Source organism: Ceratotherium simum, chromosome 16 (genome assembly GCF_057802395.1).
Source record: "Ceratotherium simum simum isolate JZ-2026a chromosome 16, ASM5780239v1, whole genome shotgun sequence".
NCBI lineage: Eukaryota > Metazoa > Chordata > Mammalia > Perissodactyla > Rhinocerotidae > Ceratotherium > Ceratotherium simum.
Window position 1 is genome coordinate 16794115 of NC_141915.1, and position 17707 is coordinate 16811821.

General features: G+C 40.5%; 1 protein-coding gene across 1 annotated transcript in view; it reads right to left on the reverse strand.

Annotated features, from left to right (window-relative positions):
* Positions 1-17707, reverse strand: part of VPS53 (VPS53 subunit of GARP complex) — a 152981-nt gene that overhangs the window by 61269 nt on the left and 74005 nt on the right. The window contains exon 12 of the mRNA XM_004433325.3: positions 5441-5542. Within this exon, the coding sequence (XP_004433382.1) occupies positions 5441-5542 (102 nt within the window). The remainder of the gene's footprint in view (positions 1-5440; positions 5543-17707) is intronic.

The window sequence follows — 17707 nt, forward strand, 5'->3', positions numbered from 1 at the left end:
TCTTTAATTTTTTTGCAAGATTTCTAGAAACTCTGGTCCTTCCCTAAGAATAACTACAATCTGGGCTATTTTCTTTTTTTTTTTTTAAAGATTTTATTTATTCAGCTTTTTCCCCCCAAAGCCCCAGTAGACAGTTGTATGTCATAGGTTCACATCCTTCTAGTTGCTGTACGTGGGACTCGGCCTCGCGTTGGACGGAGAAGTGGTGCCTCCGGGCGCTCCCGGGATCCGAACCCGGGCCGCCAGCATCAGAGCGCGCGCACTTAACCGCCAAGCCACAGAGCCGGCCCTGGGCTATTTTCACTTATGATCCAGAAGCCACTGTCAAAGTCAGGCCTTAGGCTGAGACTACAACCAATACCCAGGACCGGCTTCGCTGAGCTTGAATTGGCTGGATTCAAAGCTCCATTTCATTTCATAGTTGCCCCAGGAGTTTTTCCACACTTCCCTTAGTTTAAAATGGAGGATGCATGACGGAGTATAATGGTTGTGGGGGGGTGGTCTTTACCTATTTGTTTTATGTTTTCCAAGTCAGTTATCTATTTTTTGTTATTTTATTCTTTTCAATAAGGTGATTTGTTAAATGAATAGCCAAACGTGATTTAATTTGTCTAACTTTTGTAAGACTAGATATCCTGATTTTAGAATTGGAAAATACGGCCACTATACCCAAATATCTTTTTATTAATTAAAATATAATCATCATAAGTATGACAATAATTCCCTTTATTTATATTTCCTTGACGAAAATATTCACGTCTGCAGGATAGCTTTTGGCAATTATAAATGGGAGTTTATATAATATAGAATGTTTTAAATCAATATGTATATTTTATATTTGGCTTTATTTACTTTCTAATTTATGTGCACTTTTCCAATTATTGACAATGTTTTAATTTCACTTTAGAATGGTTACGTTACAAAATTTAAATAAAGCCTATAGATTAGATAATAGTACTGTACTGATGTTAAATTTTCTTTTCTTCTTTTTTTTTGTGAGCAAGATCAGCCCTGAGCTAACATCCATGCCAATCCTCCTCTTTTTGCTGAGAGAGACTGGCCCTGAGCTAGTATCCGTTGCCAATCCTCCTCCTTTTTTTCCCTTTTTCTCCCCAAAGCCCCAGTAGATAGTTGTATGTCATAGTTGCACATTCTTAGTTGCTGTATGTGGGACGTGGCCTCAGCATGGCCAGACAAGCGGTGCGACGGTGCGCGCCCTGGATCCAAACCTGGGCCGCCAGTAGCAGAGCGCGCGCACTTAACCAAGCTAAGCCACGGGGCCGGCCCCCTGATGCTACATTTTCTGATTTTGATCTGTGGTAATTTAAGTGAATGTCCTTCTTCTTAGGACACACATACTGAAATATTTAGAGGTAAAAGGTATGATATCTGCAAACTTACAAGTTGTTCTGAGAGAGACAGAGAGGGATGGAAGGAGAGAGAGGGAAGGGGAGAGAGAGAGAGGGAAGGATGAATGGGGAGAGGGAGTGAGAGAGGGAGGAGGAGAGGGGAGGAAATGGTAAAGTAAAGGCAGCAAAATGTTAACAATTGGTGAACCCAGGTGAAGGATATTTCAGAGTTCCTTGTAATATTCTTAAAACTTTTCTCTAGGTTTGACATTATTTAAAAAAAAAAGAAGAAAAAAAAAGGAAATGTGGGAGATGGGTGCCAATGGCCTGGAGATAATCCCTGATCCAGTGGTAGAGCACTCTTAGGAAATGGCACATCGCCAACACTTTGGAGGGCCCAGAGGACGATACCGAGTGGGAAAACAGAGACATCCACGCCTGAGTAAAAAGGGGGTTAGAATCAATTTCCTGGTTTTGATAATGCACTATAGTTATGTTAGCTGTCACCCCTGGGGGAAGCTGGGAGATGGGTACACAGGACCTCTCTATACTCTATAATTTCTTATGAGTCTATAATTATTTCAAAATAAAAAGTTTTTTAAAAAGTGGTTCAGGAGAGTTAGACTCTGAATGTGAAGAAATTTTAAGAATATCTTAATTTATTTATTTTGCTTATATTTTCCTTTTTTATGTAGGCACAAAAGTGATATATGATAAAAATCCATGTCTGGATAAGCCTGAAGAGCTCACTCAGTATAAAGGGATAAAAGAAAGGGATAAAAGAAAATGGCTACATGATATTCCAACAAACTCATCTCGACCAGCCTCCCACAGGCCCTGTGCTTGATGAGGCCCCAGAGAACACTCTGAATTAGGCACTCAGAGGGCTGCACAATCAGACAGTGCGGCGTCCCAACCCTCCCCGCAGGTGACTCTGCTCTACTAAGCCTCTGCCCACTAATGCCACTCCTGGCAGTGGGGAGAGACTGTCACCACAGCTCTCGGTCCTCTTGCAGCGTTTTTAGTGTGAGTTAGAAGCAAGAGGGGAACAATGGGAGGGATTGCCTGAAGTTTCCTTTTTTTCCTGCTTTATAAATGTGCTCATATTTAGATAATAGGTCCTGGAATTGCAGCTCACACTGCTGTCTCCCTTTGCACTGTCTAGCTCCCCGAAGGGTCGATTCTCGGCTTAAAGAATATACTAAGTCATTTAGCAGTAGCATTTAGGCTAGATTTCTGAGTGTGTGAATTCTGTCCAAAAGCTGCAGATGTTTAAGCTATTTCCTCCTGGAGTTTGATGGAATAATAAAAGGTTACTGTTGTCACAGTAAGGAGGTCTGCAGCTGGTCCCATTTCCTTTTATTACTATCCAATGTAAACAGATTAAATCTAACTGCTCGAATCACCAGAAGGGTACATTTTTAAACCAGAAATTCTTTATTTCTTCTCCCTCTTTCTTTTATACTTTGAGTATCCTCAGTCTCCTTTCAGGCGCCATTTTTTATCATTGGGAGTATCTTGGCAACTGTTTGTTCAAACTAAATGCCTCTTTTCAAGTGCACTCTCCCTTCTCAATATCCTAATACTACTATCGCAGTAGTGAGCAGGGAGTGACCTTACCTTGAGGGCCAACTGTCTACTGATTGTAGTGACACAATGGGTTGGGTAACCCAGGACAACCGCTAGAGGCCTTTCCCCACCATCTCTGGCTGAGTTCATCAACAACATCCTGTGGACTTCCTCCCCAACGCCCCAGGGCTCCCGCTCTTCCTGTGCACCCAACTCCAGAAGCCATTAAGTGGCTGGGAAAAAAGAGATCCTGGAGCCCCGGCCTAAGCACAAGCAAGCTCCCAACGCAAGCAAGACAACTGTTGGTGAGGCAGTGGGAGGTCAGGGATGGTGTGTGAGGAGGCATTAGTCACTGGTGTATAAGTTTTATTATTAGCAAGTAACAGCCCATGAAATTGCAGGGGGTCATCTAGTCCAGGGGTTTTCAGTACTTTCTTTTTAAACAGACCTAAAACCCCTGGATCAAAAGAAATTTTACCTGAAAGTTCATGATAAAAGTGACTCAAAATAAAACTGCTCTGTTTAGAGGGACTAGGGCCCTGGTCTCCTCCCAACTCCCCACAGTGACATCTGATGGAACATCAAGGAATACAATTTGAAAACCATTAGCTCTCTCTAAAGATGAAGAAACTAGGGAAGTCTAGAGAGAATAAAAACCTACCTAAGGTCACATGGTCAGTTAATGGCAGACCAGAGGCTGGCACTGTCCCCACCACATGACTCTGCTTTACCCCGTGTATCTCTGTTCTGTCTCCTTAGAATGAGCAGATCTGGGTCCTTACAATAGCCTCAAGCTTCCAGGATGAGCAAAAAGTTCCATGAGAAAGAAAAATCATACTTTACCTAGCAAAACTGTTTTGGAGATAATGGGGGACTCTATCATAATCCAGTTTAACAACATCCAGAGATGACTAGCTAAAGGGATAACTTTTCATGGCAGCACTACAAAGCACCTGAGTTTTCAAGTACACAATTCTGGACATGATGATGGCAGTCACTAACCTTGGGGAGACATGAGGGTCCTGCAAATGGCACTACTACACAAAGCAAGCTCAAAGGGTGCAGGTGACCAAGTGTGGGGGGAGGATACACCTGAAGAATGAGCCCTACATCCAGACTCCCAAAGGGAGGGACTCGCAGTCCCTCCTCCCAAAACGTGAGAGATGCATTTCTTTAGTTAGAAGAAATCTTCTGTTTTCTCCCATGCTAGCTGCTATGACAGTTTTATATCCATCATATCTAATCCCATAGATCTCTGGGATACAGCCTCAAGGTATCCCTTCAGTTTTATTCATTCACTTTTATTCATGGGAGTCATTTCTATGTTCTCCCCTTTGCACTGAGACATCACGGTGTAATAAAAAGAGCACCAGGAGAGGAATTCAAGTCTCTGACTTCTAGACCTGGCTTCCAGTCCCAGCTCCTCCACTTCCAAACTAGGTAACCCTGGGTAAATCACTTAACCTCTCTGAGCTGCAGGCATTGCAGCTTACATAAAAGCCTATAAAATGAGAGGCAGGCATTGTGAAGATGAAATGAAATAAAGCATGTAAAAGACTTTTAAATTATAAAGCACCATAAAAGTGTGAAGTACCCATGTTATTAGAGTTCTTCAATCAATGGACCAGACACATTTTATTGCATCGCTTCAGAACTGCTCCTGGAAATTCTGCTCTCGTGGCTCCTGCCAGGATTGTACACCTATCCTCAAGATGCTAGGAATGCAGGGTTAGCTGTGAAGTGCATGGCTAAGGGTTTCCCAGAGCTGGTCTTCCCAGCCAACCTCCCTTTTGCGGGTGTCTGGAGCAAAATAATACTATAAAATAATCCTCTAGCAGCCAAGTGTGGAAAATTAAAAAGAAAGATCACTAATCCAGACAGGAAAAGTTCTGATTTACTGCTCTAACCTCTCTTGTCATATAATGGCAGTGAAACAAAAACATCATTCTGTAAGATGAAGGGAGAGGAAATTTAGAGTTGGACAGAAAAATCCAAAGGAAATGAAAGTGCTAGTGTGCTCTGAAAAGTAACTCTCCAAATATGCCACTGGTCACCTTGATGTTTCCAGGCCTCTCCAATGGCTTCCAGACCTAAAGTGATCGGCTTACAGTGATGGAGGCCTCTCCTAGCCAATGGTGCTGCTAACTTCAGTAGAGATCTTTCAGCCTCTCACGTCATCACAGGACCAGATGAGAGCACAACTGAAAGCTAAGCTGACAAGTGCAGGAGATGATGAATGAGGCAGGGAAGAATTCTGCTGCCCCACCACTGGGCTAAGTAAGCTTGTGCGTATTGCTAATTCTGGTGGTGAGGATCTTCAGGAGCAAGACGTGGGGCAGGAAGGGCTGCTCTTTCACTCAGTTTTCTAAATGCACTTTCAGATAAAGGCTTTCTATAAAGACCACCAAAGTTGTCATCTCTGAATGTGGTCAACAGCCAGAGGATCATATTTAGAGCGAGCAGACCCATTTTCAGAAACAAACATTAGGTGGGCTGCACGTGGAAATGCAAACCAGACTTACTTGATCTAAATCTCCTTTCTCCGTCGCCAGTTCCTCCAACTCTGGTGCTGTCTCATCTTCCAGGAAGGGATTGGTGGACGGGGGAGGAGACTCGAGTTTTTTCTGTGAAGAAGACACAAGAAAGAGATAGGTATTTTCTGAGTATATTCAATAGCTTTCTCCATTGATCTTCTGCTTTTTCCAAGTCTCTCCAACAGCTAAATCATGAAATTTGATCTAATAAACAAGAATGGAGACAACACGGACCACAATTTCACCTCCAGGCCTTCACATTGCTTTTCTCTCTTCCTGAAAACTTATTGCCCATCCCACTCCAATCACAATCTGGCTAAAACTCTCACTCATCCTTCAGTCTTCAAATGAGTGAGAAGTTCCTTCTTCTGGGAAGCCTTCCCTGTCTGCCAAGTTTGGGTTAGATGTCCCTGCCACATGTTCCTACCTCACCCAGAATGTCCCCTACCCAGGCAGTTATTAAAATACTACAATTGCCCATTTATTTGTCTTCTCCCCACTAGATTCCATGATGGCAGGGATCACGGCTGTCTTCTTCCCCATCCTGCCTCTAGTGCATGGCATGTAATAGGTGCTCCATAAATATGAATGAATCAAAATGCCAGATGGGTTTGAATTCAAGAAAAAACTATAAAGCTAATCTTATGTGTTCTAGATGATAGACAGAAGTCCCTTCCCAAATAAGTCCCATTATAACAACCACAACAAAATCTCGAGGAAAATTACTTTCCAGCTCCTGATATGAACACTCTTTCTAAATATATCATTGAGTGGGACCAAAGGCTAGTGGGAAAGCTGGAAGCAGGAGATGTGGGTTTTAGCTCCAACTCTGCTGTGCTGGCCAAATCAGCTCGCTTCTCTAAGCCACAGCAGCCTCATCTGCTGAACGAGGATACAGTTACAGGACTACTTGAAGGATCAAATGTGATAAAGTGTGCAAAACCCTAGAAGCAGCACAGGATACATACAAGAGACAGTGGTGATGATATTTCCAGTGCAATAATAGAATCAAGGCAGCTTTTTGGACTTTTTTACAAATTTGACCTCAAGATGTTGTTTATGCCAGGGAGCTGGGAGTTCTAGCAGAAAGGAAACTAAGTGGATCAGCAGGATAAAAGGGATTGGCTGGTGCTGGGGATGAGGGGAAGGGCCAAGGAATAGCTCAAGAAGACAAGAAGCCAGGTGGAGAGGGAGTTTCTAAATGTACTTGTGACATTTTAACATACATCAGTGGAGCAACCTGAACCAACCTCTAAGCCAAGAGGGACATCGGATGGACTACAATATGAATGTCAAGTGCTGGGACATCAATGAGGATATTGCCAAACAAAACAAACAAACAAACAAACAATAACAACCTAGAAAAATAAAAAATAAAACTTAAACACAAAAAACAAAAACCACACTGGTGTCTGGTTTAGGCTTTAAGAAAATTTTGCTTACATTCATGTAAACTATTTACTTCTTGGCCAAAACACTTGGATGCTATTATGTAGCTAGACAAAGCCTCAGTGTATGAAGAAAGCCTTACGATTAATGCATTAGCTCAAGGTAATCATTAGTAGGACAACGATTTTTGTGGTGTCGTGCTGAGAAACAATATGGTCTAACAACTAAGCAAACATTTCAAATTTATACACTCTGAACTTTGGCTTCTTTGCCTGATAAGGAAAAAAAAAATCCCTATAAACTTAAATTGAGTTAAGTTTATTTTTAGAATTAGGCTATTTTTAGAAACCTATGTTTCTTTGAAACCAATATTTCTAAGCTTTAGTTGTCTTTGTAAGGGTTGCTGGTATTTTAGGGAGTGGGGAATGGTGAGAAAGGGAATCTACGAAGCCGAAGCTTCAACAACAAGTTAAATTAGTTAATAGGTTGGATTCCTGATCCCACTGGCTCAACAGTGGGTTTTGGGATCATACTGTTGAGCTGAATCCCTATGATTCTGAGTCTTTTGGTCCTTTGGAGATATGGAGAGCAAGTCAGTAAGTGAAGTTAAAAGCTTTGTTCAAAATCACTGAGTGACAGAAACAGGATTTGAATTTTTGAACTAGATGTTCCTCCTAGGTCTACCGGGGTTGTTGATAATGTCTCACAATGACAGACAAGTGGGCTTCATTTTAAAAACAATGTTATTGAAATCATGATAAAAAGTGGACATCAGTGCAGTGGACTGAGGGTGTTCCTGGGCTCCATGCTCACTGGTGGATATCCAATGGATGGATGTAAGTAGTAAGAAGTAAAACACAAAAGGCAGCATTGAAAAGACATTTGAGGCAGTACAGTGTGGACTACTTGCTCAGTGTTACCGGGTCGGAATATTCCCAAGGTTTTTTTCCTGTTCCCACAGTCTGTCTCTCTTCACATACTGATGCGATTACTGACGGAGTCATGGGCACTAAAGAACTCCTTGCTCATTACTTTGGGCCACACACATTCCAAGTGTGGACCAAGTTGATATAAGACAAGTGATTCACTCCTCCATTCATCCACTCAACAAATGGATGTGCTGGCACTCTGAGTAAAGCAGTGAGCAAGACAGACCACCCTCTGCCCTCATGGAGACTATAGTCAGGTGGGGAGACAGACTTTCATCAAATAATCACACAAACATGTGATGAGGGCCATGCAGGAAAAGTAGAGGTTGTTATGAAAGGATGCAACAGAGGGTCGTGAAAAAATTCCCTAAGGAAATGATGTTTGAGCCAGAACTGGAGGATACTCCAGAGTTAAATATGAGAAGTGGGTGGGAGGAGTGTACGGGGTGGCCAGAGCTTTCTAGGCAAAGGGAAGAGCGTATGTTTGCCATTCATTCAGCAATTATCTGCTCTGAGCATCCACTCTGCTTCAGGGACTCTTCTAGGCACCAGGGATACAACATTGAATAAGACAGACAAAGAGGGGAGGCACTGTGATGAAAATAAAGCTGAGGAACTGGGATGGCTGGGGGTGAGGCTGAAGAAGTGCTTCTTTATGTAGGGTGATCAGAGAAGGCCTTTTTGAGGAGGTGATATTTGAGCAGAGACCTGAATGAGGAAAAGGAGCTAGTCAGGGAAAAATCTGGGGAAGTGCATTCTCAGCACTTGGTGCATTCCAGCTGTTCAAAGGCTGGAATGAGCCTGATGAGTATGAGGGACAGAAAGGAGGACAGGGGACATGAGGTAAGAGAGGCAGCAGGAGCCCAGTCACATAGCCTTTCGTGGGCCGTGGTAAAGGTTAGATTTTGTTCTCAATGCAATTGGGCAGTCACTGGGGGATTTAAACAGTGAAGTGATATGAGCTAATTTATATTTTTAAAATATCATTCCACTGCCGTGGGGAGAATGACTCTAAGGGAAGCAAGAAGATCAGTTTATGAGGCTGCTATAGTGTTCCAGGCAAGGGCTGATATAGGACTGGACTAAGCTGGTGTCATGGAGACAGAGAAAAGTGGACAGATTTGGGACATATTTAGGAGAAAAAGTCAAGAGAACTTGTTGAGACAATGGATGTGAGGACGACGGAAAGAAAGGAGTCAAGGATCATTCACTTTTTGGCCTGAGCAACTGGGTGGCTGATGTTACTATTAACGAGATGGGGCACCCTCGTGCAGTGGTGAGAGCACTGGCTCTGGATCTGACAAACCGGGGTTCGAGTCCAGGCTCTATCACAGGGTATGTTGTTTAACTTCGCCAACCCTCAGTTCTTCTATCTGCAATGTGAAGGGGTATTAATACCCACTGCACAGAGCTGGCATGAGGATTAAATGAGATAATGTATATAAAGTACAAGATATGTATATAAAACAGCTTAACACAACATCTGGCGGATAGGGAAAGCTCACTAAGTGGGAACTTTCATTAGTATTTGATAGGGGCTGGCAACTAAACAAGGCAGAACTGTGGTTGTGCCTCTCTCAATGAAGCAACTCTCAAAAGGGGAAGAAGTGAGAGCACAAGGCTAAGAAGTCTTGTAAAAAGAATTCCTTTTAATCACAAGTGAGAGCCTGTCCCTACTATTTGGTCTCTTTGGGGATCTCTCCAGGAAATGAAAGCACTGGGCCCATCAAATTACAAAGCAAAGGTATCCTGAGCTTCTCTCTTCCTCTGTATTCTCCAGTGAAGCCCTCCAAGCACCATCCTACTGGCAAATGTCATAGTACAAAACCCTGAGGGTAGATATAGACTCCTGCTATTTAGAGGGCTATGTTACTGGCTGAGATTAATTTGCTGTAACGAAAGAACAAGTTTTTGCAGAGAGCGATCACTGGCACATCTCAGCCTTCTGTGCAAGAGCCCTGTTGTCAGAGCCAACCAGACCACACTTCTCATTCCTGCTTTGCAGCTGTTGTAGACCATAAAGAATTACAAGTTTGGGTTTAGATTTTAAATAACTCAAATGACATATTCCATGAGCTCCAGGGCTGCTAAACGAAGCCAAAAATTTGCCAAGAAATAAACGACTTTCCAATTTTAGAAGAATTCATTCTTTTTGCTACGATGACAGTTGATCTCAAGTCCGTATAGGAAGGAAAAAATTCTGCATATGGCAAGTTAATTCCTACTAATTAAACCACATGGGATTCCCAACACCTCCCAAACAATAAGGGCCACAGGACAGCCAGGCTGTCTAATTTATCGGTAGGAAGAGAAAGCCTGGCTTTAGTGGGTAGTATATCCATATGTGGGTCTGCCTGCACAAATCCCTTTCTGAGGCCCTAGCTGGATACTTCAAATTATCAAAGAAGAAACTCTGAAATTTAAGACCAATCTTTTTCCTTTCCCTGGAGGAGAAAGCTTTTAGTTATGAGATGAAAGTTCCACAGTTTCTGCATTTCTCATTCCATAAATACTTTACTCCAGCCTAATTCCTGATTTGTCCTGAAAGAGATGGTCTGGAGGCTTCAGCTGATAGGCCTGTAAGAACAGGGCTATGCACACCTGGTTTAATATTACTGGGACCCCTCTCTTGGTATCAACATGTTCGTATCTTATAGTGTGACATTTACGTATAGGTTTCTTTCTCCTACTAGACCATAAGCATCTGTCTCATCCAATTTTTCATCTTTTCTCAAGGCCCTGCACAAAGAGGGAGCTTGAAAAACATTTGTGAATAAATGTTGATCACATAAGAAGCACTCAATAAAATACTCCTTGGACACATGGGCAACGTTTTCTGTTTTCTGTAAACAAAACAAAAAAACCTGTGTGTCTGTGTGTGTGTGTGCGTGAGCGCACCCACATGCATGCTTGTAATGGAGTCTCAAAAATACACTCCAAACTATTAAACAGTGGACATCTCTGGGGAGAGGGATTTCGAGTAGTTAAGGAGGAAGAGATTGTTCTTTTAAAGTATTTTATTCTGTTTGAGGTTTTTTGTGTGTGTGTGTGTGAGGAAGATTAGCCCTGAGCTCACATCTGTTGCCAATCCTCCTCTTTTTGCTGAGGAAGATTGGCCCTGGGCTAACATCCATGCCCATTTTCCTCTACTTTATACAGGACACTGCCACAGCATGGCTTGACAAGCAGTGCGTCGGTCCGTGCCCAGGATCTGCACCTGAGAACCCCGGGCCACCACAGCAAAGTGCACGAACTTAACTGCTATGCCACCAGGCCAGCCCTATTCTGTTCGAGTTTTAATAAGCATGTATTATTATTCTCTTTCCTTTTTTTGGTAGACAAGGTATTTATCTGAAGAGTGAAGATGATTTATAACTAAACTCAGTATTTTCTGAAGCCCTTCATATTTTTAAGTTATGATATAATTAACATAAAATTCACCATTTTAAGGTGATTTACAATTCAGTGTTTTTTAGCATATTCACAAGGTTGTGCAACCATCACCACTGTCTAATCCTAGAACATTTTTCACCCCAAAAAGAAACCCTATGTTCACTAGCTGTCAATCCCCAGTCTTCCTCTCCCTCTAATCCCTGGAAACTACTTATCTTTATGGATTTGCCTATTCTGGACATTTCATATAAATGGAATCATATAACATGTGGCTTTTTACAATGGCATCTTTCACTTAGTATAGTGTTTTCAAGGTTCATTCACGTTGTGATATGTGTCAGTACTCCAGTCCTTTTTATGGCTGAATAATATTCCATTGTATGGATATACCACCTTTTGTTTAACCATTTGTCTGTTAACAGATATTTGAGTTCTTTCTACCTTTTGGCTATTGTGAATAGTGCTGCTATGAACATTTGTATACAAGTGTTTGTATGAATATATGTTTTCAATTCTCTTGAGTATATACCTAGGAGTGGAAGCATGTATTACTCTTGAAATCAAAAAAACATTTTCAGGGGCCAGCCCAGTGGTATAGCAGTTAAGTTCACGTGCTCCGCTTCAGCAGCCCAAGGTTTGTAGGTTCAGATCCCAGGTGCAGACCAATACACCACTTGTCAAGCCATGCTGTGGCGGTGTCCCATATAAAATAGAGGAAGATGGGCATGGGTGTTAGCCCAGGGCCAATCTTCCGCAGCAAAAAGAGGAGGATTGGCAACAGATGTTAGCTCAGGGCTGATCTTCCTCACAAAAAAAAACCAAAAACATTTTCAGGGGCCAGCTCCGGTGGCCTAGGGGTTAAGTTTGGTGCGCTCTGCCTCAGAAGCCCAGGTTCGGTTCCTGGGCACCAACCTACACCACTGGTCTGTCAGTGGCCATGCTGTGCTGGCAGCTCACATACAAAAAAAAAAAAAAAGAGGAAGATTGGCAGCAGACATTAGCTCAAGGAGACTCTTCCTCAGCAAAACAAAAAAACAAAAAACCACCACTTTCAGATTGCTTTGACATTTTTATGTGGCAGAGTTACACCTTTATGTTAGGCATCAGTACATTTGCACCATGAAATGCACTAAAACAAAGAGTGACTACTTCTTCTGAATCTTAATAAACTATCATTAATATCAACACTCAGTGCTAGGAGAGACTAAATAGGTATATTCATAAGAGACAACAAGAATACAGAAGGCAGTTTAAAATAGAAGCTATCTTAAACTTGAAAATACTCACACCTTTTGACCCCATAATTCCACTTGTATCATAAGAAAATAATCTCAAATGTGAAAAAGATTTGTTCACAAAAATGTTCACTGTGGCCTTCTCTATGAAAGTGAAAAACTGACAAGTACCTAAGGGCCCAATAAGAAAAGAATGGTTAGGGAAATTATGTAACATCTATATAATTAAATATTATACAGTGATTGAGAAAGCACTTAAGATATTACACATGGGAAGAAAAGTAGGATATAAAATTATATTTACACATCATATACAAAAATTAACTCAAAAGGGACCAAAAATCTAACATAAAAGCTAAAACTATAAAACTTAGAAAGAAACGTAGGTAAATCTTTGTTACCTTGGATATGACACCAAAACTTAAACAACAAAAGAAAAAAATTGATAACCTGGAGTTCATCAAAATTGAACACTTTTGTATATCAAAGGACACTATCAAGAAAGTGAAAAGGCAACTCACAGAATGGGAGAAAATATTTGCAAATCATTTATCTGATATACGATAGAATATATAAAGAATATCTAGAATATATAAAAAACTCCTAAAATCTCCACAATAAAAAGAGAAACAACCTAATAAACAAATGGGAAAAAGACTTGAATAGATATTTCTCTAAAGAAGATATACAAATGGCCAATAAGCAGATGAAAAAGATGCTCAATGTCATTAGTCACTAGGAAAATGCAAATCAAAATCACAATTAGATACTACTTCAACTCTATGAAGATGGCTATTTCAAAAACAGAAAATAACAAATACTGGAAAGGATGTGGGGAAATTGGACTCTTCTACGTTGCTGGTGGGAATGTAATAGGGTGCGGCTGCCGTGGAATACAGTTTGGCAGTTCCTCAAAAAGTTAAATATAGCATTACCACATAAGCCAGCAATTCCACTCCTAGGTATATTCCCGAGAAAACTGAAAACATATGTTCACACAAAAACTTGTACACGAACGTTCATAGCATTGTAAGAGCCAAAAAGTGGAAACAACTCAAATGTCCATCAACTGATGAATGGATAAACAAAATGTATATCCACATAATGAGATATTTTCAGCCATAAAAAGGACAGAAGTACTGATACATGCTACACAATGGATGAACCTTGAAAACACTATACTAAGTGAAGAAAGCCATGCATAGAGGGCCACATTTATTATATGATTTCATTTACATGAAATGTCCAGAATAGGCAAATCCATAAAGATAGAAAGTAGATTAGTAGTTGCCAGGGGCTGGAGGGAAGGAGGAAATTGGAAGGGACTGCTAAAGGGGGGGGATCTTTTTGGGGTGATGGAAGTGTCCTGGAATTGGATAGTTGGAATGGTGGCACAACCTTGTGAATACACTAAAAACAACTGAATTGCACACTTTAAATGGTGGGTTTTATATAGAATATTGTTATATGAATTACATTTCAATTTAAAAAATAAGCAGAAAAAAATGTATTTAAGAAGTGCAATTTAGGGGCTGGCCCCATGGCATAGTAGTTTAGTTTGGCATGCTTCACTTCGGCAGGCTGGGTTCGCGGGTTCGTATCCTGGGCACAGACCTACACCACTCGTCAGCCATGTTGTGGCAGCGAGACACATATAAAATAGAGGCAGACTGGCACAGATGTTAGCTCAGGGCTAATCTTCCTCAAGCAAAAAAACCAAACAACAACAAAAGTGCAGTTTCAACTGTATAAAATGTGTATAACAAACGTACCAAAATCCTGATCTCTAATTGATGGGAAAAGGGATGACTTTTTTCCTGCTTTTCCATTCTTGTCTATAATTTCTAATTTTTCTATTTTGACCATGTATTACTTTCTTCTCAGAAACAAATAAACAGAAGTTAATCTCCTCTTAGGATGTTATTCAAATGCAGGAATATATTCCTTTAACATCAAATAAAGCATTTACAAAATATTTTGAAACACTAAAGGGAGCTCACTGGATAAAGGAAAGCTACTTCCTTGTTCAAGACAGAGGTCCTTATACTGTGGCAGGTTATCACGTAGAATGAAAGGAGAGATAAAGAGTTTGCCAGACAAGCAAAAAGTAAAGGAGTTCCTCACCACTAAACCGGCCTTACAAGAAATATTAAAGGGACTTCTTTAAGTAGAAAAGGAAAGGCCACAAATAGAAATAAGAAAATTATTGAAGAAAAAATGTCACTGGTAAAGGCAAATATATAGTAAAGGTAGCAGACCAGGACCAATCACTTATAAAGCTTGTATGAAGGTCACAGAAGTACTAAAATCATCCATATCTACAATAAGAGGGTAAGGGATACAGAAAATTAAATTTTTTTTTTTTAATTAATTTATTTTTCCCCTAAAGCCCCAAGCGATAGTTGTAAGTCATAGTTGCACATTCTTCTAGTTGTTGTATGTGGGACGCGGCCTCAGCATGGCCAGAGAAGCAGTGCGTCTGTGTGCGCCCGGGATCCGAACCCGGGCAGCCTGCATCGCAGCGCACGCACTTAACCGCTAAGCCACGGGGCCGGCCCAGGGATACAGAAAATTAAAAGAGGTAGAACATGATGTCAAAAATATAAAACAGGGGGTGGGGAGTAAAAAGGTAGGGCTTTTAGTATGAGGTCGAACTTACAAGACCATCAACATAATAAAGATTGCTATATACATAGGTTGTTGTATATGAACCTCATGTTAATCACAAACCAAAAACCTATATTAAATACACAACAAATAAAGCAAAAGGAAGCCAAATGTAACACTAAAAGAAGTCATCAAATCACAAGGGAAGAGAGCAAGAGAAGAAACAGAGAAAAACTATAAAAACATCCAGAAAAAAAGTAACAAAATGGCAGTAAGTACATTTCTATCAATAATTACTTTAAATGTAAATGGACTAAGTGCTCCAATCAAAAGACAAAGGGTGGCTGAATGGATTAAAAAAACAAGACCCATATACATGCTGTATACAAGAGACACACTTCAGATCTAAAGACACTCAGACTAAAAGTGAAGGGATGAAAAAAGATATTCCATGCAAATGGAAATGAAAAGAAAGATGGGATAGCAATACTTATATTAGACAAAATAGACTTTAAAACAAAAACTGTAGCAAGAGAGAAAGAAGGATATTACATAATGTTAAAGGGAACAATCCAATAAGAGGATATAACACTTGTAAATATCTCTGTGCCCAACATAGCAGCACCTAAATACATAAAGCAAATATTAACAGACATAAAAAGAGAAATGGACAGTAACACAATAATAGTAGGGGACTTTAACACCCCACTTACATCAGTGGATAGATCATCCAGACAGAAGATCAATAAGGAAACACTGGCCTCACATGACACATTAGACCAGATGGACTTAATAGATATATACAGAACATTCCATCCAGAAACAGCAGAATACATATTCTTTTCAAACGCACATGGAATGTTCTCCAGGACAGATCACATGTTAGGCCACAAAACAAGTCTCAATAAATCTAAGAAGACTGAAATAATATTAAGCATCTTTTCCAACCACAATGGTATGAAACTAGAAATCAACTACAAGAAGAAAACTGGAAAAGTCACAAATATGTGTAGATTAAACAAATGCTACTGAACAACTCTTTTTTTTTTATTTTTTTTTATTTTTTTTATTTTTTAAAGATTTTGTTTATTTTATTTTTCCCCCCAAAGCCCCAGTGGATAGTTGTGTGTCGTAGCTGCACATCCTTCTAGTTGCTGTATGTGGGACTCGGCCTCAGGATGAACGGAGAAGTGGTGCCTCGATGCGCACCCGGGATTCGAACCCGGGCCACTAGCATCGCAGCGCGCGCACTTAACCACCAAGCCACAGGGCCGGCCCTACTGAACAACTCTTGAGTCAACAAAGAAATCAAAGGAGAAATACAAAATACCTGGAGACAAATGAAAATGAAAATATGACATACCAAAATTTATGGGATATAGCAAAAGTGGTACCAAGAGGGAAGTTTATAGCAATACAGGCCTACCTCAACAAACAAGAAAAATCTCAAATAAACAATCTAACATTACATCTAAAGGAACTAGAAAAAGAAGAACAAACAAAGCCCAAAATCAGAAGAAGGAAGAAAATAATAAAAATCAGAGTGAAAATAAATGAAACAGAGACTAAAGGACAATAGAAAAGATGAATGAAACTAAGGCCTGGTTTTTTGAAAAGACAAACAAAATTGACAAACCTTTAGCTAGAGTCACTAAGAAAAGAACAAGAGAAGGCACAAATAAATAAAATCAGAAACAAAGGAGGAGAAATTACAAAAATTTCTGTACCACAGAAATACAAAGGATTATAAGAGAATACTATGAAAAGCTATATGCCAACAAATTGGATAACTTAGAAGAAATGGATAAATTCTTAGAATCATACAACCTTCCAAAACTGAATCAAGAAGAAATAGAGAATCTGAATAGATCAATCACTAGTAAGGAGATTGAAACAGTAATCAAAAACCTCCCCAAAAACAAAGTCCAGGACCAGATGGCTTCCCCAGTGAATTCTACCAAACATTCAAAGAAGATTTAATACCTATACTTCTCAAACTCTTCCAAAAAATTGAAGAGAGGAGACACTTCCTAACTCATTTTCGGAGGCCAACATTACCCTGATGCCAAAACCAGAGGACAAGACAAAAAAAGAAAATTACAGGCCAATATTGCTGATGAGCATAGATGCAAAAATCCTCAATAAAATATTAGCAAATTGAATACAACAATACATTAAAAGGATCACACACCACAATCAAGTTGGATTTGTTCTAGGGATACAAGGATGGTTCAACACCCACAAATCAATCAACGTGATACACCACATTAACAAAATGAAGAATAAAAATCACATGATCAGGCCGGCCCCATGGCTTAGCGGTTAAGTGCGCGCACTCCGCTACTGGCGGCCCGGGGTTCGGATCCCAGGCGCGCACCGACGCACCGCTTCTCCGGCCGTGCTGAGGCCGCGTCCCATATACAACAACTAGAAGGATGTGCAACTATGACATAGAACTATCTACTGGGGCTTTGGGGAAGAATAAAGGAGGAGGATTGGCAATAGATGTTAGCTCAGAGCCGGTCTTCCTCAGCAAAAAGAGGAGGATCAGCATGGATGTTAGCTCAGGGCTGATCTTCCTCACACACACACAAAAACAATCACATGATCATCTCAATAAATGCAAAGAAAGCATTCGACAAGATTCGATATCCATTTATGATAACTCTGAATAAAACGGGTATAGAGGGAAAGTACCTCAA